This window comes from Sebastes fasciatus, chromosome 19, assembly GCF_043250625.1.
Source record: "Sebastes fasciatus isolate fSebFas1 chromosome 19, fSebFas1.pri, whole genome shotgun sequence".
Taxonomy (NCBI): domain Eukaryota; kingdom Metazoa; phylum Chordata; class Actinopteri; order Perciformes; family Sebastidae; genus Sebastes; species Sebastes fasciatus.
Window position 1 is genome coordinate 8,202,309 of NC_133813.1, and position 21,728 is coordinate 8,224,036.

Below are 21,728 nucleotides of genomic sequence, written 5' to 3' on the forward strand. Positions count from 1 at the left end.
TTAGGACATAGAGGCACACTATTTTTTTCAGATTACCTGTCTCATGCACTACCATCAGGATATAGTGACTGTTTTATAAAAAATAACTTTGTTTTAAATCATATTTGCTCCATTTCTACCTACTATGTGTGTGGTCACGCTCAATGTGGGTGAAAACAGAAAATAGCCAGGAAAATTGACTGTTGATTTAAGATTATTTTGCTACATAACAAATGTACAGGTGTGTGACGGGGGAAGAGCTCAAAGACAAGACAAGAGGAGACTAGCGGAGAGGAGACAAGGGGACGATGAGAGAGGAGATAGGAGATCTGGAGGAGGAGACAAAAAGAGGAGAGGTCAGAGATGATGGAATATCTTGGGGGGGGAAAGAAGAAAACATGAGACGAAGAGAGAAAAACCAAGAGGAGAGGAGGCAAGGATGCAAGAGATGAAAGGAGAAAAAAAAGGTCAGGGAGGTGGACAAGAGGAAAGAGAAGGTGAGGACAAAAAAAAGAAGGAATTAAAATGAAAGGAGAGATTGCAGCTGGCTCAGATGCAGGGGGGAAGAAGAGGGGAGGAAGAGGAGGAGGAGGAGAGAAGGGGAGGAGGCGCCCAGCCCGGCGCCCTCAGGGGTTATTGGGTCGTGGACAGCCAATCTCTCTCAGCTTAATCAACAGCAGCAGAGGTGATTGCAACACCGCAGGGGACTGCTGGGAAAAAAGAAAAAAAAAAGATGGAGGGAGGGGGAGGAGGAGAGGTGGAGGTGGAGAGAACGAGATAGGAATGAATGGGAAGGTGTGGAGGGAAGGGGGAGGGGGGGGGCTGGAAGATGAGGAAAAGATTGGAAAAGGAGGGAAAATGGGGGTGAGGACGGAGAGACGGAGAGGAGGAAAGGGCAGGACAGAAGATTGGGGAAGATAAGAGGGAGCAAAGAGAGAGGAGGGTGATTGGGAGGGGAAAAAAGAGGAGGAGAGGTGAAGGGGAAAAGGTGGGGGAATTATGGGATGAAAGTAGGAGGAAACAGGAGAGGGAATAAAGAAGAAAGATGAAGAGGAGAGAAACAGATGAGAGAGAGAGTTCACTGAAGTGATGACTATTTATTTTTTGAGGACATGACTGCGTAGCGTACGATTGTGTAAACTCAAAAACACATATGTGAACCTCAGTGTGGCGCTAGCGGAAAAGTCAAGGGAGCAATAAAGTCAGTAGGATTTGTGGTCTGGGAACCATAAATATCTGTTTCATAAAAGCCCTTCTTGGGACAGGACTCTATATATAACGATGAACGACATAACAGCCCCCCGAAAGTGAAGACAAAACATCTCCATCGCCCCCTGGTGGCTGGCTGCAGGTCATAAATCCTACCCCCTTCTATGTTAGTGGATGGGACATGGGTCAAACTAAAAAGTCAAAGTACACCTTCGGTTTTAATATGATGTTATAAAAAGGGGTGAGACGTCATGATTGGAGAAGACAGTCTCACTGCAGTTCGTGAAATATTCACGAAATTTAATCTATTTGATTTGTGGACATAGACATGAATTTCCTTTTTTATTTCGTGACGCTCAGCACGACATTCAACAACTTATTTTTTGTGTTTTCCTACGAATGTCCAGCAACACTTTTCATACGTCAGTGGACTAATTTGCCTAATCTTCGCAGGTCTTTAGACCAGACAACAGTGGGCTGAAGGAACCTTTTCATTCCTTGAAAAGTAGTTCCGGGAACTAAAAGTATTTTTGGTGGAAACCCGGCTATAGATCGAACACTTATTAAAAAGGGGAACTCGCAACGTCGCGTCGGTCAGTGTATTCTGTCATTTCTGTGTTCTGATTGGTTGGTATTGGGTCCTGGCAAGACTCACTGTCTTTGGTCTCCAAAGCAAAGTCATTGGTGGATGTATCTTTTCTATTGACGACCCATTTTTCACCACATAGCTTTCACCCAAGATAGCCCAAAATTGCAATCCTTCTGTATATGAGCTTTACATGAAGAAACCACACACCACTCAGTTTTTTTTTTTTTTGTACTTTATTTTTAAGGAAGACTCGTCGTTATGTTTAATCGCACTGCTAATACCATGTCTCTCAAAATACAAAAAAAAACAAAAACATGTTAAAACAGGAGACAAAGATGATCTGTGTGGTCTGGAACACAATCCAAAAAATAAATAATTCCAAACAACAAAAAGTACGCTAGAGCTGCAACAAAGCTGTAGCGTCTTTGTTATATGTACAACGCAATCTCCGCTAAATGCATTTTCAGCTAAACACACACACGCTGATCAAAACTCTTAAACACACAGAGTTGTCAAAACGTACACACAGAGGATAATTGAAAATAAATAAGAAAACATGTTGGTGGAGGAAAAACCCATCCATCACAGACATTCGCATGTGTTCCTGCTGTGACCTGAGCATTTTTGCCATTTCTGCACAAATTGGACTTTTTCCAAGTGATAATTGTATTAAAGTGACAGTTTGGGTTTTCGAAGGATTTTACTCTGAGTAATGTAGTCCTTAAAAACAAAACCATCTCTATCAAACCTGTGGAAGAGCACTGAAAGCACAAAGTCACACAAAGTAAGTTTGTATTGAATGACAATATGTGTTGTAAAGTGCATTGCTGTATGTATTACACAGTGGAAGCAGATACATATACCAACTAAAGCAACTGCACAATACAAGCAAGACTTTGCCGGTTACCAATGGTTACAACATGTTGCCATGTTCAAAGAGTGACTAAATGAAAGTCGGAAATTGTAAGTGCTGGTTGGCGGTATACTTAAGCTACACATGAATAGAAAAAGAACGTGATTCTCTGCCAACATGGTAACTTGTTGGTAATCAATGGCAACCACATGCGAAAGCAGCAATATATGCTGTCTGTACCGACTGGTAAAAGGCTGATCCGAGCGTGACAAAGCTCCTCCCAATGTGAAACGCTAAAGTTAGCGGACTAGCAAGCGAGGGAGCACTATCGAGTGCTACAGGAATGAGTCCTAAAACCCGGAAATGAGTTAGCATTTTAGCACTTCCGGTTCACTCGTCTGGAAGTCAATTGTTTTTTTGAATGGGTTTTAAGTTAGATGCCTGAAATAAGGTCTGTGGTTAACACAAGCTGAAGAGATTTTAACGTTTTGTTCTACGATATAAAATACGTTACGTAAAAAAAGTGGTTGCTAAATGAGACTACTAAACGTCATCACGCCGTCTCGTCGTGTCTCGTTGTGTCTCGTTGTGTATACTCGCGCTCATGCAACCGTGGTGTAGTTCGTTTATAGCCAGGCGTTAGCTTTTTATTTCTGGCAATTGCATTCACACTACAAAAATCTGTTCATTTGTTAAGGTTATCTTGCTGATAAAAACATGCAATTATCATAAACGTTTGTTTGCCACAGAGCTTATTTTCTGAAATAATCCAAAACCCAATGGAAAAATCCCATTGGCTTTTTGTCGAGGGAACCCGGTGCAATGCTAACTTCCGGGTTGGCCTACAAAAATACGTCATCTCTGGAGCACTCTACGGCAACCACATCCAAAAACAGCAATGTATGCTGTCTGTACTGACTGGTCCGAGTGTCCTCCCAAAGTGAAACGCTAAAGTGAGCTGACTAGCTAGTGAGTGTTGTTGCTGCTGTATTGGGGCCACATCTGGAGGAGAACCGGAGGAACGGAAATATATTCCGACATGGGAGTGTTCGTGCATTGTTCCAAAAATGGTTACCCCCATCGTTAGCCTTGTACTCACTCACAGCATACAAGTAGCCTACGTTACCTACTTCTTTTTCCACATATTTGAAGCGTTTTTTTCACACGTGAAACACAGATATACACAGTGTACAGCTGCTTAATTATTTAAATCGATCTACTGTCCTCTAATATTGGATATTTTTATTATATGCATCTATGCCAGTGATGATTGTAGAACCCCCTGTTTGCTGACACTTAGCTCGCCAGCTCGCCCGCTATCTAGTTGCGCGGTTAAGAGTTAATATACGACAGTTTGGAATATAAAACACTGGTCAGGATGTTTTATTCTGGTTTTCCACACGGGGAGAGAGCTGGCCAAGATCACAGCAGGAACATGTAAATTCAGATTTCAGGGTGGATTCTTCCTTGTCAGCATTTTGGTTAAGCACACGTAAAAATTAACATAAAGCACAAGTCCAGTATTTCTAGTTAGCCAGTGTAAAGGCACATTATCATGGCATAACAGGACGATAACAGTAGAGGGGGATCAGGGTCAGAGGTCAAGTTACTACCCATAAAAAGTGTACGGTTTTATTCTCATAGTCTCATCCTGAATGGGACAGCAGATGGGATCGAACCTCTGAAATCTCAAGACATTTTCTGGAGCTGTAGCACCTGACGGCAAAACAAAATCTAATTTAACCTATTGACTAATGAGATTACGTTTTTTTCACATTTCGTTTCTGAACTTTGATCAGGGAGGTGCGAGTGGATGAAACTGCGTTGAGGTTTAGGCAGACCGAAGTTAAAGTCAATCTTATCTCTGCATCTTGCTATTGAAGGACAATGCCGGCTTCATTGTAGTTTTTTGCTTGTTTATGCTTCTCCTTCATTTTCCGCTCTTATCACACCTACAAGGATATATTATATGAATTAAATGTAAAAAACATTTTGTCTTATCACCTGAAACTGAAACTGTACAGCATACAAAGTGTGCTCATAGTAATGGAACAAAATGCTTTAGCTAATTGCGAAATATGTTGCAAAATCAGACGTATATTTCGATATTGATGAATCAAAGTATTAGATCAGTATTGATAATGAACAGTAGTATCTGCACGTAATTAGCTCAGATGCTCAAACTGACTTTCAGCAACTTGTTCAGTAATTAGTGAGAGGATTCAAAGAGGAAACTACAGACGTCACCACGGGGGAAATTAAGCATTTATGAGCTGTAATCCGTACGCGTAGTTTAACAATCTGCAAATAATTCAGAAATCCTGAATACGCAGACTTTAACTTTAAATTTTTCAGTCACATTTGTTGAAACAGCATCAAAAACTCGAGCCCCTGTGTGGCTGTTTCTAACAGCATCTGTTGACAGATGATCTGAGACACCCTGTCAACTTCCTGCTGACTGGAGAATGTCATGCTGTATGGCCTACGAACATTGATACAAAGCTGTGTTTTCCCCGAGCATAGTGAAGTTAGGAACTTCTATCATTCCTTTGGGAAAAGACAGTAGCGTTTATATGTATTTCAAAACCAGTAAAGCTGCAATACAGTTTTACATTTCAGCAGTGGTTCCCAACCTTTTTCTTTCAGTCAAATGTTTTTGAAAGGCTAAACGCCAACAAATATGGAATGCAGTTTGTGTCAGTGTGCTGACTTGACTATGACTTGCCCCAAACTGCATGTGATTATCATAAAGTGGGCATGTCTGTAAAGGGGACACTCGTGGGTACCCTTATATTCCATTTTCATTCACATATCTTGAGGTCAGAGGTCAAGGGACCCCTTTGAAAATGGCCATACCAGCTTTTCCTCGCCAAAATTCAGCATCAGTTTGGAGCGTTATTTAGCCTCCTTCGCGACAAGCTAGTATGACATGGTTGGTATTAATGGATTCCACAGGTTGTTTCAAGTTTTTACTGCGCAAGTTGCGTAAATGCGTTAAAGAAACAATTGTGTTATTATGATTTCAGTTATACCTGAGCAAATCTAGTTTTGACAGCCTCAGAGCAGACAAATCCTGGCGCCCGACCCCAGGTTGGGAACCACTGCTGTAGTGTTCGAAGTGTAGGAAGCTGCACTCTTCATTATATTAATCTAGTCTATTTTACTGCAACAACATGATTTGCCTTCTTCTCTTTAATCAGCCTTGTTTATATTGACTTACTGAGCCGGTCCCTGTCACAATCAAGAATTGCGTGAGTCTTATTTTGTGGGCTACACATGTAGAGAGGTGAACAGCTCAATTTTCCCTTTTTCAGTTTTTGGATTTGTTATCAGCGGAGGCCGAGAGGCTCGAAAACGGTCAATATTTCAGCATACGAAAAGCAAAAAATAAGAGCTTGTAAACCATCTCACAATACCCCTTTGATAGACTAGAGCTTCACTCTGGTTTACTGTAGAAATTACGCAACATTCGTTATTTATTAGCTCTGTACAGCACCAACATAGAATAGATGAAGGATTAATGCAATAACTGATACTCATTTTTTTAAATTACACCTTCAAGTAAACTTGAATCCCTAAAGTAGCACTTTTCCCTCTCTTAAGCGCAGTGGCATCCACCTATCAGGCAGCAGTGTTTTGAGAAGCACCAACCCCCTCCAATCACATTGCAAGGATTGCAGCAGGATGGGCGGGTGTTACTGGCTGGCGGGTCAATGGCGTGAAGGGACAGGTGAGAAGGCGGGGGAAGAGAAACAGCCAACCGCCCAGATCCCTTGTGTGTGGCGTCGTCGTTGTCGTCGTGGCCGACTGTTACTCGTTTAGCACCAGCAAGAAGAGAAACAGGGTCTCTGGTTGGGGTTTGCAGGGGCTAAGCAAATGGAATGTAACCAAGAGAGCAGCAATAAAAAAAAATAAAAAAACTAGTGTAAGGCTTTTCCCTGTAGCTTTGAGGTGATGTTAGCAGTTTCTGCAGAGTGTCAGCTCTTATATCTGCACGGACTTTTGCCAAATGGTATCTGCAAATCCTTATTTAGGGCGTTTGTTTTAATCTGTGCCGGTTGGGAGGTATTTACCAAATTAAATAAAATATTCAGGTAATCTGAGGTGAGTGTTAAGGGCAGATATGATCTTCTGGTGGACCTCATGGGACCTTATTTCGGAAAAAATATGAACGGTAGTCAACGGCGAGAGACAAATAATCTTTTTGATCCCGTTTGAATTGCGCCATTATTCACACATATGATGCTTGTCAATTTAAAAGATCATTTTGCTGTTTGTCGTAAAACTGTTGGAAGTATAAACAACGTAATTAGAAAAGACTACACAACCAGAAGTCGCGTAAGTGACGGCTCTCTCTCTACGAAGCCTCTCTATTCAATATTCTCAATCTGTCAAATTTCGGTGTCGACTGGTCCATTGAAAAGATGTTTTTTCTTATTTTCTACAAATCCCATGAAAAGCGCAAAACCAAAAAATACATTTTGTTTGTAATATTCATTATATTACATTCTAATATTATAATTGTTTCTAATTTGTGATCGATTTTCTGCCCGGAAGATATTTTATATATATATATATATATTTATTTATATTTTTCCCATAAAGTAAAGCACTAGCTGTGGTTAAACTCCTCCCGTCCGACGTGTAGGTACCAATAAAACAAACGTCAAAATGTATTCGCAGAAATCATTTGTCCAGTTCTTCATGTTGTGTTTTCTATGGAACTGACACTCTTGCTGGAGAGACGGTGTGTTTATGTATGTATGTGTGTGTGTGTGTGTGTGTGTGTGTGTGTGTGTGTGTGTGTGTGTGTGTGTGTGTGTGTGTGTGTGTGTGTGTGAGTGAGTGTGTGTGCTTCTATGAGAGTGGCTGGTTGGCGAAGAAGGCCTTGGTTTCTCCACAGGTGGGGTTGGTGCACAGCGGGCAGCGGAGGGTCAGCTGACGGGAACAGGACTCGTTGGATTTCAGGTGGACCTGGACCAGGTCTGCCAGAGCCTGGACAGGACCAACGGAACACATTCAATAATTGAGACAGAGATAAAAAAGAGACTCTCCCGTCTTATTCTTATTCTTCTATTCACTAGTTATTTTCAGTCGCTTGCTGATTTTACACCAATGTTAATCTGCAGTAAATATCTCGCAACACTTCCTGAACATGTTTCACATTAAAAGTACCCTGTTTTCACCTTTAGTTGACACTAAAGCCAGGAGACGGTTAGTTTATCTTAGCATTAAGACTGGAAGCGGGTGTTTATTAGTGAGCTTTAAAAAGGTGCTGGTAGACAGATTTTTTTTTTTTTTTTTACCATTGGACAGAGCCAGGCTAGCAGTATCCCCCCGTTTCCAGTCTTTATGCTAAGCTAAGCTAACCAGCTGCTGGCTCTAGCTTCATGTTTACCTACAAACAATGACAGTAGCATCAATCTTCTCATCTAACTCCCGGCAGGAAAATGGATATGCGTATTGACTAAGAGCACGTGAGTGGTGAGTATGACGTGACTGTTGTTGTACTGATGGAATTTGTACGATGGAAATGTGCATTTTACTGAATTAACAATATGAGCCATTAGAGTACAGGTAATCCCCCCCCCTCATTGTTTTTTACCTGACCTTTACTTTAGAGAGTCCTGTATTTGTTTGTGCTGTTCATGGCTATTATTTGATTAAAACTTTTATTTGAGAATTTATAATATGTGCATATACTTGAGGTTTTGGCTTTTTAAACACATGCCAAAATCAAAAATAAATAAAAAATGTACTCAATAAATAAATAAATGTCATTAAATGTAGAAAAAATAATATTAAAAATAAATGTAGCCATTAACTAATTGATAAAATGTGACATAAATTGATATTTCTGTATCAATTTGCTTCTTTATTAATTCCCTTATTTATTTACTCTTCTCTTTAATTTTCTTTTATTTATTTATGTATTTCATTTTATACAATTTTAAAAGTATTTATTTATTTTTGATAGATAAATAAAGAATCACGTTAAAACAAAAATATAAATGTATGTCACATTCCCTAATTTATTTACTCTTCTGTTTAATGTTTCCCTTTTATTTATTTAATTTTATACATTTTTAAATTTATTTTTCTATTTATTTTTTCTCCACAGAGAAGAGGCAAACAAATATTCTGACAGAATTCAAGTAGCAATTCAGGGGAAAGAATATAAAAATATTAAAAATATATATAAATATAAATGAGGAGTGACATACAGTAAGTAAGCTGATTGTACAAGATAGACAAAAAGCAAACCCCTGACACCAGCCAGGCTCTACAGGAAAAATTGTGATGAATGTATTTTTTCTTTATTTTCCAGCGGCTGCTGCTTGCAGACGGCAGCAGACTGATGCAGCTCACTGAGAAACTAAAACCACACCAAGGAAACCATCCTTCAGTAACTACCAACTAATCATCCTCTGGATATTGATTTATACACTCACACACACATACACACACACATACACACTCTCAGAGACTTGGCGAGGGGTCTCTGAGCGCGGCGGGTTTGACCAGCCAGCCAGCCGGGCGGTTCAGTTCTACTGTAGTCAGCTCTAAAGGTTCCCATTGATCTGCCCCCTTCCTTTAATAAACCCTGCACACACACACACACACACAGCTGGAGGAGTTGACGGTTGTGAGAAAGGTTGCAGGGTTGAGGATGAAGGGAAGGAAAGAGGTGGGATGGGAAAGGAAGGAAGGATGGATGTAAGAAAGGAGACGAGGGAGAGAAAAAGGAAAGGAAGGAAGGAAGGAATCCATTTATTGACCATCTCCTGCCTGGAGTTCACTTACTTCACAGCACCTTCTGCTGCTGTCTCCTTTTCTATTATTAGAGCCCTGCCTGGCTTCCTACAGTCTTCCCTCTCTTTTTAATGTCTTCTTTCTTCCAATCCTGTATGCATTTCTCATTATTTTCATAATTTCCTAACTTATTCTTACATGTCGCCCTCTATATCTTCCTCTCTCTGAAAGCTGAAAGTCTGTTCTAGTTTGTAAAATACAGACATGCTCCTTTATCGACACTTAAACCTGCTGTAAATGTGTTGTGTGTTGATGAGTGAGCTCAGTGTGTGTGTGAGTGTGTGTGTGACACACGTACCTGCATAAAGAGAGGGTTCCCATTCAGCGACTCTGCTCTCTTGATGTTCTCCACTCCACACTGAAGACAGAAAGGAAGAGAGCTGTTGTCACACGTGTTTATATTATCCAACCATACATGCAAAATAGTTTATATCCATACAGAAAAACACATCACTGAAGTCAAGAGAATGATGTGGAAAAAAGTGTTTTCATTTTGTCAGTCCTCGAGGACTTCAAGAAACAAAATGATTTTGTTCTGAGTTTACAATTATTTTCAACAGCAGGTTTCATTTTGAAGTGAAACTCCTCTTGAGTGTGGACAGTGAGGACATGTTTGAAAAGTGAGGACATGTTTGAAAAGTGAAGACATTGGAGAGTAAGGACATTTTTTAAGTGAGGACACGGTTAAAAAGCAAGGACATTTTTGGAAAATAAGGACATTTTCGAAAAGAGGCGACATATTTTGATAGTAAGGACATGTTTAAAGAGTGAGGACATGCTTGAAAAATGGGGACATTTTGGATTTTCAGGACATATTTGAAAAGTGGGGACATATTTGGACAGTGACGACATGTTTGAAAAGTGAGGACATGTTTTGATTTTCAGGACATGTAGGAAAAGCGAGGACATATTTGGACAGTGACGACACGTTTGAAAAGTGAAGATATGTTTGGACAGTGAGGACATGTTTGAAAAGTGAAGATATGTTTGGACAGTGAGGACATGTTTCAAAAGTTAGGACATTTTGGAATGACCTTTTTTTAGGATTGTTTTTGATTACTGTTGAGGCTTGGGAATGAATTGTGTATTATGTCAGGGGCTCTTACAAGTATAGACGTACAAACAATTGTGTGTGTGTGCGTCTTTGTGGCACCGGTCACATTGATTGGTGGTCACCTCACTGGTGCCTTTACACAGACAGACACGCACAGGACACACGGCTGCAGCTGACAAGACTCAAGTTAAACCATCATTACAATGAACACACATTTACCCACGAGGGAAAAACAGTTTCTAAATGGTTGGTGCATTCAAGGTCACTCTGACGTCAGAGTTTTGAGTGTCCGCTCAACCTTTTTCATGCAAGAAACCACCATGTTTTCCTTTCACAAAATACCCCTTGCTAATTGTTTAGTTTTTTCCTCTTCCTTACCTCCTCCCCCAGCACCTGGCCGTACTCGATGTCTAGCTCGTGTAAAGTCTCTATGTGGTCGGAGGTGAAGGCGATGGGCACCAGCAGGATGTTCTTCTTCCCTCGCTCACACAGACCTTTAATCACGTCGTCCGTCTGGGGGCCGAGCCACTGCATGGGCCCCACCTGAACGACCAAACACAAAACACGACAACAGTTTAATTCCTTTGAGGTGGAGGTTTACGGGTGACATTTTTGTGTCAACATAATACAACAGTTCGTCCATCTGGTCCAACCCTTTGACACAGACCAAATGGTCAACGTCCTCAGAGGATGGTCCCTTTTTTTATTTTAATGACCTTCCCTCTTTGCTCTACAAATAGCTGAATCATCAGTATGTTTGTTCTGTCCAACACTTTGATTTGGTATCTGTAATGAACACTGCAGCCCGTAGGGGGCTTCTATTATGAACAGCTGATTGGCTGCGAGAACAATTCATGACTTGTGAATTTTGAGCCACAGTGGCCTGAGGACTGAGAGCTTTGAGGGTCCTGCTCTGATGTCGCTGCAGTATTAGATAGACGAGTGGCTCCATCTTGTGGCTATTAAAGAAGAGAAACATTCTGTGATAGCACTGAACTACACTGAGTTTGTCCTGACAGAGTTGAAGTTACATAGTTATTAGGGCTGTCAATCCATTAAAATATTTGATCACGATTAATTGCAAATTAATCACATATTTATTTGTCTGTTCAGAATGTACCATAAAGGGAGATTTGTCAAGTATTTAATATTCTTATCAACATGGGAGATGGCAAATATGCTTGCTTTATGCATATGTACATATATATTTACTAATGGTAATCAATTAACAACACAAACAATGACAAATATTGTCCTGAAACCCTCACAGGTACTGCATTTAGCATAAGGAATATGCTCAAATCATAACATGGCAAACTGCAGCCCAACAGTCAACAACAGTTGTCAGTGTGTCAGTGCGCTGACTTGACTATGACTTGCCCCCAAACTGCATGTGATTATCATAAAGTGGGCATGTCTGTAAAGGGGAGACTCGTGGGTACCCATAGAGCCCATTTTCATTCACACATCTTGAGGTCAGAGGTCAAGAAACCCCTTTGAAAATGGCCATGCCGGTTTTTCCTCGCCAAAATTTAGCATCAGTTTGGAGCGTTATTTAGCCTCCTTCATGACAAGCTAGTATGACACGGTTGGTACCAATGGATTCCTTAGATTCCATTGGCATAGACCTAGCCTGCGTGCGTGCGTGTGTGTGTGTGTGTGTACTCACCCTGGACTGCCACACTAGTCTGTAAGGGTTACAGTGTCCCAGTCTCTCCATGACTCTCTGAACTGTGGCTCCCACTTCCTGAGGATATGGGTCCCCTCTGTTTACAACCTACACACACGATACACAGGAGTAGCACTGTCAGTAGTCATACTAGTAGTAGTAATAGTATTAGTATCAGAAGTAGTTTGGCAAATAGAAGTAACAGAAAGAATAGAAGTAGCAGCAGCAGCAGTAGTAGTAGTAGTAGCAAAAACAGATATATTCAGTACCATGTATCAGTACTTAAAGGACCAGCAGTATCAGCACTAGTACTTCATGGTACTTACAGCCATAGGGAGTGAGTGTGCTGAGAACAGAATGACAACGTCGTCTCTCTTCTCTTCTGGGAACTTCAGCAGCTCGTTACGGACGTGATCTGCAAAACACTGCACACAAACACACATTACACACACATTACACACACATTACACACACACATTACACACACACAAACACACATTTGATGTATTTTTTCTGATTTTCTGATTTTCTGAAATGCTGAAACTATAATAATTTTTCCTCAACTGATAAAAAAAAAAAAAGTTTCCGACTGATCACTGCTTCCCACCATGGAAGCCGCATGCTGAGATCCAAAAATACATTCAGGCTTGTTTGTTGCTATGATTACCAAGCATGGCCACTTTCAGCTCATTAGTTGCCATGACGACTTGTAGCCCTAGTCAATTAATTATCCAATATTTGTGTTTTTGGTTCTGAGGAGGAAGAGCCTGACGGGCACTTTGGTTTAACTGTGTGTGTATGTGTGTGTGTGTGTGTCTAACCTCCACCAGCAGAGGGTGTGTGGGCCAACGGTCGATGACACTCCAGCGCATTTTTGGCCGGTCGCCTCTGTTCCTGTAGTAACGGTAGATGGCGTTCAGACTGCTGCCTGTTTACACGACAAACCGACAAACACATTAACATTAGAAACATGTTCCATTACACAACAAGCACCGTCTTCTGTGAACCTCTGAGCTGTGGAGGGAAATTAGTCCCAAAATAGTCACAAATGAGTGTTACATGATCAACAAATGAAAAAGACGATTTACAAATGCGTACAGCGATTTGTGATTAATTTTGGGGACCCACAAATCCGTGTTCCAATCTACACACAAATATCAATAAATTTGAAGACATATATAACAGTTTTACATATGCACACATACACATACTGAATAAATATTCATGTTAACATACAGATATTTAACTTCAACTTAACAGATTTGAACATTTTCGCTTTCTAAAAGCTTCCTGATACGCACGGATCATTTGCCTGTGGAGTTTTGAGACTTATTTTCACGTCTCCAACTCCAAACAGATCCACAAATGCATGCTGCGTGTAAGTACTGGTGGTGGAAAACTGAGACATCTGGGCTTTCGGTGAAATCGTGTGTAATTTCAAAAGGGTGAAAGACGTTTTTCTAAACTGACAGAATAGCTCCTCATCCCCTTGATTACAACACAAACATTTACCAACTATATACTCAACACAGTCGCCTATAAATGTAAATATATGGTTTAAAAAAGCTAAGTGTTGGACTTGTTGAGCCACTCAATTTTTTCCACCAATGAGAGTATCTATCAGAGGGTAACAGGGTGGATAGCACTCTGGGTGTGGTGACACTAACGGCCACAAAACGGAAAGGTGTCAATCACTACTGAACAGCCTCAGCGCACAGCATTAGCATTATTGCCACTGTAAAGCAGCAGCTGTACTGGGGATCTGTCAGTTTTTAATCTTATAGATTAATTTATGTAATTTCCTGTAATTGAGCCGACTGTCACCTGTGGTGGAGCAGCTGTACTGAGGGTACTGTGTGAAGGCCACAGCTCTCTCCACGCCGTCTTTCTCCATCTCCTCGATGGCTTCCTCCGTCAGCGGCTGAACGTACCGGAAGCCGATGTAGAACTTGTGAGGAGCTGCAGAGAGAGACAGTTGGTCAATAACTGCCAACCATGTGACATACACTCAACTATGAAAAAAACACAAATCTGGCATTTGCATGTTAACTGAAGTATCTGAATAATGAAAATGAATAGAGTCAGGAACATAAAGGGAGATTAAAAGATTTTATGAAAGTGTTAAACTGGTTCTTCCATTCTGAATCAGGTTAGCGTACCACTAGTTGTGGTCAGTTTTCAGACCGCCGTTTCCGTTGTTATCAGTGTGGTGTGTGCAGGCGTGTGTAGAGACACTCCCTCACTGTCACTATCTACACTCCACACACACACACACTGCTGCTAACAAGCGAGTCCACCAGCAGAAAACACAGCAGCTCTATTTCGTTGTCAAATTTGAAAGCCCCGGTGTCTTCCCTGATGATTAGTACCTAATCTAAACCATCCATTATCTGTAACCGCTTATCCTATTCAGGGTCACGGGGGGGACTATCACAGGGCTGACACATAGAGACAGACAACGGTTCACTCTCACAATCACACCCACGGGCAATTTGGAGTCCCTAATCTAAACCAGGTCTTTCTAAAGCCTCGAAGAGACTCAAAAGCCCCGTTTCCACCGCGGGAACTTTCCCCCTGAACCAAGAACTCATTGCGTTTCCACTGCAGGGACCAGGGTCTGAATTAAGTTATGGGGACATTTTCCGGGGCATTTTTACTCCTCAAAAAGGCTCTGGTCGGGGGGGAGTACTTTCCGAAAGTACCGCAACTTGCAGGGTGGAGTTTGCAGGGATGACTGTCGCTGATTGGTGAAACACACACACACACACAGTACCGCTGCTACAACGGCTTCAACTCGTGTACCGCTTCATTCATAAACAAAGAAGTACTCTAGTATCGATTTAGGACCATTTTAAGACGAGGGGAGAACATTTGTCTTTGTTTTAATAACACTGAAAGTAAAGTAAAGTTATGCTCAGCTGTCAGCCTCCTGACTCTTTGAAAAAAAAAAAGAGAGAAAAAAGAGAGAGAGATAAAACTTTAAATCCTTACTTTTTTCTACAGTTTATTTTTTTCCAGTGTGTATTTAAGAGTAAACAGGCGGACACACTGAACTGCAGGCTGCAGAGTGTGTTTACCGCTGTGACCACCAGCAGCCCTCGTGTCATGTCATGTTGCTTTTTCATACGTCAGCGGACTAATTTGCCTAATCTTCACGGGTCTTTAAACCGCGGTGGAAACGCAGACAACAGTGGGCTGAAGGAACCTTTTTAATAGTGAAAAGTAGTTCCAGGGACTAATAGTCGGAAACCCAGCTAAACTCTCCATTTAGACTGAATGACTTTAGGAGGAGTAAGAGCCTCCCTGAGCAGAGCAGTGTAGATGCTCCCTGGGAGCGTCTCACCTGTCTCAGGACACATCTCGTCCAGCAGCTTCACCATGCCCTCTCCCTGCATGGAGGTCCAGTGTTTGATGGGCGAGCCTCCTCCGATCTTGCTGTACTGCTCCTGGATCTTTGGCGTGCGACGCTTGGCGATGAACGGGCCGAGCCTACTGCAGAGAGAAAAAAACAAAAACACTTTTTACTGGAACTGCTCACATCCACCGTAAAATCACAACCTGTGATGTATCGCTTCATTTTAAGGAGTCACAAGCCAAACAAGGTTGGGAACAGCTGCTGCTTTATAAGGATCGGTGTTGTTCAGAATATTTGTAAAAATTAAGTTTTTTTCTTCTCAGCAGCAACAAGAAACACTCTGTTGGGTCACAGTTAGTTATTATGAAACAGAGACGCAGCAGAGCACAGTGACCTAACAACCTTCCCTTGCTCTCTTTAGTGCGTGGGTGTGTGTGTGTGTGTGTGTGTGTGTGTGTGTGTGTGTGTGTGTGTGTGTGTGTTTCCACCCTTTGATTTATAGAGGCTATCAGCTGTGTTTCCGAGACTGCATTTACAATGTTATTTTTAGATGTAAAAAACAACTAGTGCAAGTCCCAGGCCAGGGTTTGTATCCCCAAACAAACACACACTGAATGAATGGTGCACCTGTTTATTAACTATCTGCTGATAACTGTGATGTCTTTTGCAGTGAAACTGGCAGAGTCTTGCGTATGTCGAGGTCAGTTCCTCAGTTTGTTGGTGCAGAGAAAGATATCAACTATGCTGCAAACGGTCAAATCATTGATAACAGTTTTTAAAAAGCTGCTTTTACTCAGATAAGGACTATATTATAACAGTGTGTGTGTGTGTGTGTGTGTGTGTGTGTGTGTGTGTGTGTGCACGGTGCATACTTCTGTACAGGGAGTTTCATCAAGTCTGTGTCCATGAAGAGCCGCAGCAGGAAGTCGTGAACGTCTTCTAGCTTCTCAGGTCCTCCCATGTTCAGCATCAAGATGCCCGTCTTGGGTTTCCTGCAGGCACAAGAGACTTATAATCAATAATTCATATCAAGCAATGCCTCGACTCCCCCCCCAAAAAATACGTTGAACTTATCGATTATTAATGACGGCTAATCAATTAGTCTTTTTACAATGAGCCGAATCTCACAATATATTGATTTTCATATCTAATTTATTAGTCTTTGTGCACAGACTGTTGTGGATTATTGATTGCTAACGCCATTATGCAAACACAATCGTAGATTATTGACATTTCTACAATTATATATAGTTTATGGATAATAAATACCAGGGTCTGTGTTGGGCTTTCAACCAGTTTCAAGCTAATGTTAACTCGTCATGTCAGTCTATGCAATTAGCGTTAGCTCAAGTAGCTAATGTTCGTTTGTAGTGTCACCTTTAAAATGTACTTTACCTCAAGCAACCATTTGCTCAACGTGTAAGGTTAAATAATTTAAGCTCAAGCAGCCAATGTTGGCTTGATCTGTCAGCTTGTGATGCCAACTTCAGTGCCACCAGCTAATATTAGCTTGTGAGTAAGGTCAGATGGGTTCTGCAATGCTCTCTATGACTGCATTACATCACCACTGTAGCCATAATCATGGTAAGATTCACAGATGAACAGCTTTGGCTTCGGCTTCTTTAAACACATTTTTTGAGCCTTGAATTGCCCCTGAAGAATCTGCTGTCTCATTCATAATTATTGTTTGGCTGTCATCTTCAAAAGGACAAATAAGAGCCAAAAAGCCACGAGGACAGAGATAAGAAGGGTTGTCTTTCAAAAGACATCAACAGAAAGCAGAAGTTGCCTACAGACGGCTGGCAAGGATCAACCGAACGGTGGGAATAGAAGTCAGAAGACAACTGTCTATATTCTTTAAGACAAATGAAAAAAATCCAGTTTCACAAAGCAAGAGTTTAATAAGGATGATCTCTCTTGCTTTTCCTTTTTTATCTCTATTGGTAAGTTTCTGCCTTTTTCTTCATGTTCAAAACGTTTCTGTCACTTTCATTTTCATTCACGCACCATGGCCTGATGATAGCACAACAGATCCCAGATAGCTGATAGCAGACCGTTGTCTTGTTGCGTCGGGGTTCTCTGACGCTGCATCAGCCGTGATAATAACCCTACAGAGTGTATTTATGTACATCTACATCTCCTTAGTATAAAACTACCACAATGTGTTGCCAGACAGTTGTGTGTGTGTGTGTGTGTGTGTGTGTGTGTGTGTGTGTGTGTGTGTGAGCGTCACCTGTTGTCCTGTGTTTCTGGAGTCACAGTCTGGGCTAAAGCAGCAGCAGTGGAGCGTCTCCTTACACTCAGAGAGACGCTGCTCCTGGCAACTAAAGCAGAAGAAGAAAACAGGTTATTTATTCATCTGTCACTCACGCACATTATTTTATCCAGGCGGGGGTTAAGTAAATATTATTGGGCATGCATGTTGTTTTCCACATTTAATGCCTCCAAAACTTTCCCCCTCTGAAAGGGACCTTTAAAAAGGGACTGTTTGTCACTTCTTACACGTATAAATCAATCCGGGTCGGTGTCCCATGCGTGCTCGCGTGTGGCTACGCTGTTCAGACTCAGACTCCAACACAAACTACACAGAAGCACCAAAACCGCAAAGTTATATCTAGTGAAGCCCGTCTGTTAAACAGTGTTGGCCGCGGTCGGAGGACGCGGGGGAGACCGTAGCTTTGGTCTCCAGGGCCGGAGTCTCTGCTGTACTCTGCTCCTCTGCTTGCCTTCACTCAGCTCGCTCCACCTCACGTGCATGCGCGCACTCCACACTGCAGAAGAGTTTGTAGCTCTGAGAATATCTAGTGATATCTGGACATTTGTGCAGAAATAAATTCTGCAGCTCCTCCAGACCAACAGAGGTTTCCCGTGTCTTGTGAAGTGACGGAGCTCCGCAGCGAGAAACGTTATCGTCTTCGACCGGGTGCCGGTGTCTCCCCTGTTCCTTCTGACTGCGGTCGGGAGGCTGAGGCAGGAAAAGCCAACACTAGAATCAGCATTAATTCATGGAGAGACCTTCGTCTGGTCAGCTAACATTACTGCCAAGCAGGTGAAATATAGAGTGATATTGTGGTTTTAGCTGACGTGTGTTGCCTCACTGTTTTGACGGATGCTCGCGAACATTAAGGTAGCGCGTGCACACGGGCGAGCGTGAGCAACAGGACGCTGACTTTCGTTGACTTAACGGCCACAGGTGTCGCTGTTACAAACAATTTCTGATTCTTACAAACAGTCCCTTTAAAATCAAAATATTCTAATGTTAAAGGGACTATTTGTAACTTTGTACGCGCATAAATGTAGCGGGTTGTCACACATGCGCGCTCACATATGCGCGTTCGCGTGTGGCCGCTGCCTCTCCTCCTCTGCCTGCCTGCCTGCCTTCGCTCAGCGCGCGCGTTCTCAGCTCGCTCCACCTCTAGACGTGAACGCGCGCTCACTCCTCACTGCAGAAGAGTTAGTTTAGCTCTGAGAATATCTAGTGAATGCACAGGGGACGTTTGTGCAGAAAAAAAATGCTGCAGCTCCTCCAGACCAACAGAGGTTTTCAGTGTCTTGTGAAGTGACGGAGCTCCTTAGCTAGTAACGTTACCGTCTCGTTACCGACCGGGTGCCGGTGTCTCCTCTGCGGGAGGAGAGAGCAGGGAGACACGCTGCAGAGCCCCGCTGCTTCAGCCTGCACTGAGGCAGGAAAAGCCAACACTAGGATCAGATCTAAATCATGTTCATGGAGAGACCTTCGTCTGGTCAGCTAACATTACTGCCAAGCAGCTGAAATATAGAGTGATATTGTGCTTTTAGCTGACGTGTGTCACCTCACTGTTTTGAGTGATGCTCGTTCAGGTATATTGAGAGCGAGCAAGCGCGAGCCCGACGCTGACTTTCGTTGATTTCACGGCCACAGGTGTTGCTATTAAGAAGCATTTCTGAAAGTTACAAATAGTCCCTTTAAGTGTCATGTGAATGACTTTATAATAAAATTGTGCCTTGTACATTTCTTTGCAAACTTTGGGATCTCCACTAAAATTGTATACAAGGTTTGTGACATATATATAGACATATGCTACTATATAAATACACAGATCTAATGACTCCTAATGACTCTTAGTCTAACACTGTCTATGTACAGTCAGCTTTACTTTCATAACCCTCACTGCAGTACCACCGACCAGCCACCAGGAGGCCTCCTGTGATTATGCAAGGACACAATGCTGGACTTGTGTAACTCCGTGTAAATGTTTAGTCTTTACTTCTCCAGCTTAAACATACACTGTCAGCGACTTACGTGCTGTCTTTACGGCTCACTGACACTAAGTCCAGGATAAGTCCCATTATGTAACATTAACATTAAACTGTTAACCTACAGTTTAATGTTCACGCTGCGTCAAAACAGCGTCACTTAATACGGAAACGCCACAATTAGTTTAAAAAATAAAAGCACATGAATTGTCACCGTATAGCAAATATTAGGGTTACGACTAAACAAAATGGTAAATACATACAAGGAACACTAACAGGACTCGTTGGTGAAAGAATAAATGAATGCTGATGATGTAAAAAGGAACAAAACAAAAGATTGCGCATTAGTGTTATTGTATTGTGAAAATCCTAACAGGAAGTTGTGCTTCTCCTTGCTACTGTAACAGTCGTTTTACGAAACGATGATGCCACAATGTCAGCGTGTTTACACTACGTTACACCAAACAACTGCGTTTAAATTGCGTTAAACAACCCGAGTAGCACCGTTTACTACTTGACTTTAAATCCTGAGCGAAATTATTTAACTTGGAAGCTTTTGAGCAGGATAACTTGTCATAAACACTCACATTGGATCAAGCGACAGGCGCTGCCCAGGACTGCCATCATGGTAACTTCCTGTTGTCACTTGCAGGTGAATGTCTCTGTTGCTCTCTCTGGATACTTGTTGTGCGGCTGCTTTCCACGAGTATTTCCTCCTCACTGACCAGACCAATGTGTCAGCCGGATTCCTTCATCTACCACCGGCTGGTCTGTGCAGAAACAAGACTCGTATCCAGTGCGTTAAAGATAACTTCAACATTTCCGGTTTGTAATTTCAAAATAAAACCACTGATGGCCATGGGATGATGCAATATTTTAAAAAAATATTGTTTTAATTATTTATTGTAATCCCAGGGGTTCATGACTTATTTTATTAATATATTTATTTTTCTAGTAATATTTAATTATTTATACATACATTATTATATTAGCTATTATTATACTATACTATACTATAACTATTATTATAGTTACATGCTAATTATCACCTAATTACCATGAAATTTGAAGACCTCTAAAATGAAGTGTAACCAAAATAAGATATTCCTTTATTAAACCCACAGTGGGGAAATGTGCAGTGTACAGCAGCAAAGGGGATAGTGCAAAAAACAAGATGCATCAGCTAACACACTTAAAAAAGAGCTAAATAAAGTGTAACAAAATATGAACCATTTAAATAGAAGGGAGTATTAAAATAGGAGCAGTATATACAGTATTGACAATAAACAGACTATTAACAAAATTGCACAAGTGGAAAACGATATTGCACAGTGAAAATGAATGAATGAATGAATGAATGAATGAAATTCCACCTGATAATATCAGGTTATTGTCAGTTATTTGGTATGTATGTGGTTTACTGGGAGCAGTGCTGGTTGTGGAGTCTGACAGCTGCAGGAAGGAAGGACCTGATATGAAATATGTACAAATATTTGTATTAAGACGTGCAATATATAAAGCATATAACCACAGTGCAAAAAAGCAAATACAAAATGCTTCTAAGTAAACACAAAATGCATTTAAAATTTTAAGTAGTGTTGTAATTAGGGTAGAATTTTTTTTACATGTTCTCTGTTGTCTGTTTCAATTAAGAAAAACAAGAAACGAGTAATTTCAGAAGTAAAAAAATACAGCATGTTTCAACAATAAAGAGAGGAAATTGAAACATCTAGAATACAAATTTACAGGGAAAAATATATAAAGACAATAATTTTAATGATACATCTATGAGGATCAGCACAGAACATATTTAAAAATATGTGCATAAAAAGATTTAATAAGCAAAAATAACAATTAGTTCTAAAATGAAATACACCTCTTCTATAAACTTGCAAGACTGAAAGACTATTCAAAGCCATGGATTGTACGTAGTTAGTAATGCACGTTAGTTACAATAAAAATAAGATAAGA

At 41.2% G+C, this 21,728-nt stretch overlaps 1 protein-coding gene across 1 annotated transcript; it reads right to left on the reverse strand.

Annotated features, from left to right (window-relative positions):
- Window positions 1-1,991: 1,991 nt before the first annotated feature.
- fech (ferrochelatase) lies at window positions 1,992-20,553 on the reverse strand. Its single transcript, XM_074616989.1, has 11 exons — window positions 20,345-20,553; window positions 17,755-17,845; window positions 16,394-16,513; window positions 15,510-15,658; window positions 13,991-14,125; window positions 12,988-13,094; window positions 12,493-12,591; window positions 12,167-12,274; window positions 10,876-11,040; window positions 9,742-9,801; window positions 1,992-7,625 (listed from the first exon to the last, which is right to left on the reverse strand). The coding sequence occupies exons 1-11, from the start codon at window positions 20,382-20,384 to the stop codon at window positions 7,488-7,490; spliced, it is 1,212 nt and encodes a 403-aa protein (XP_074473090.1). The 5' UTR covers window positions 20,385-20,553; the 3' UTR covers window positions 1,992-7,487.
- Between the last annotated feature and the right edge of the window lie 1,175 nt (window positions 20,554-21,728).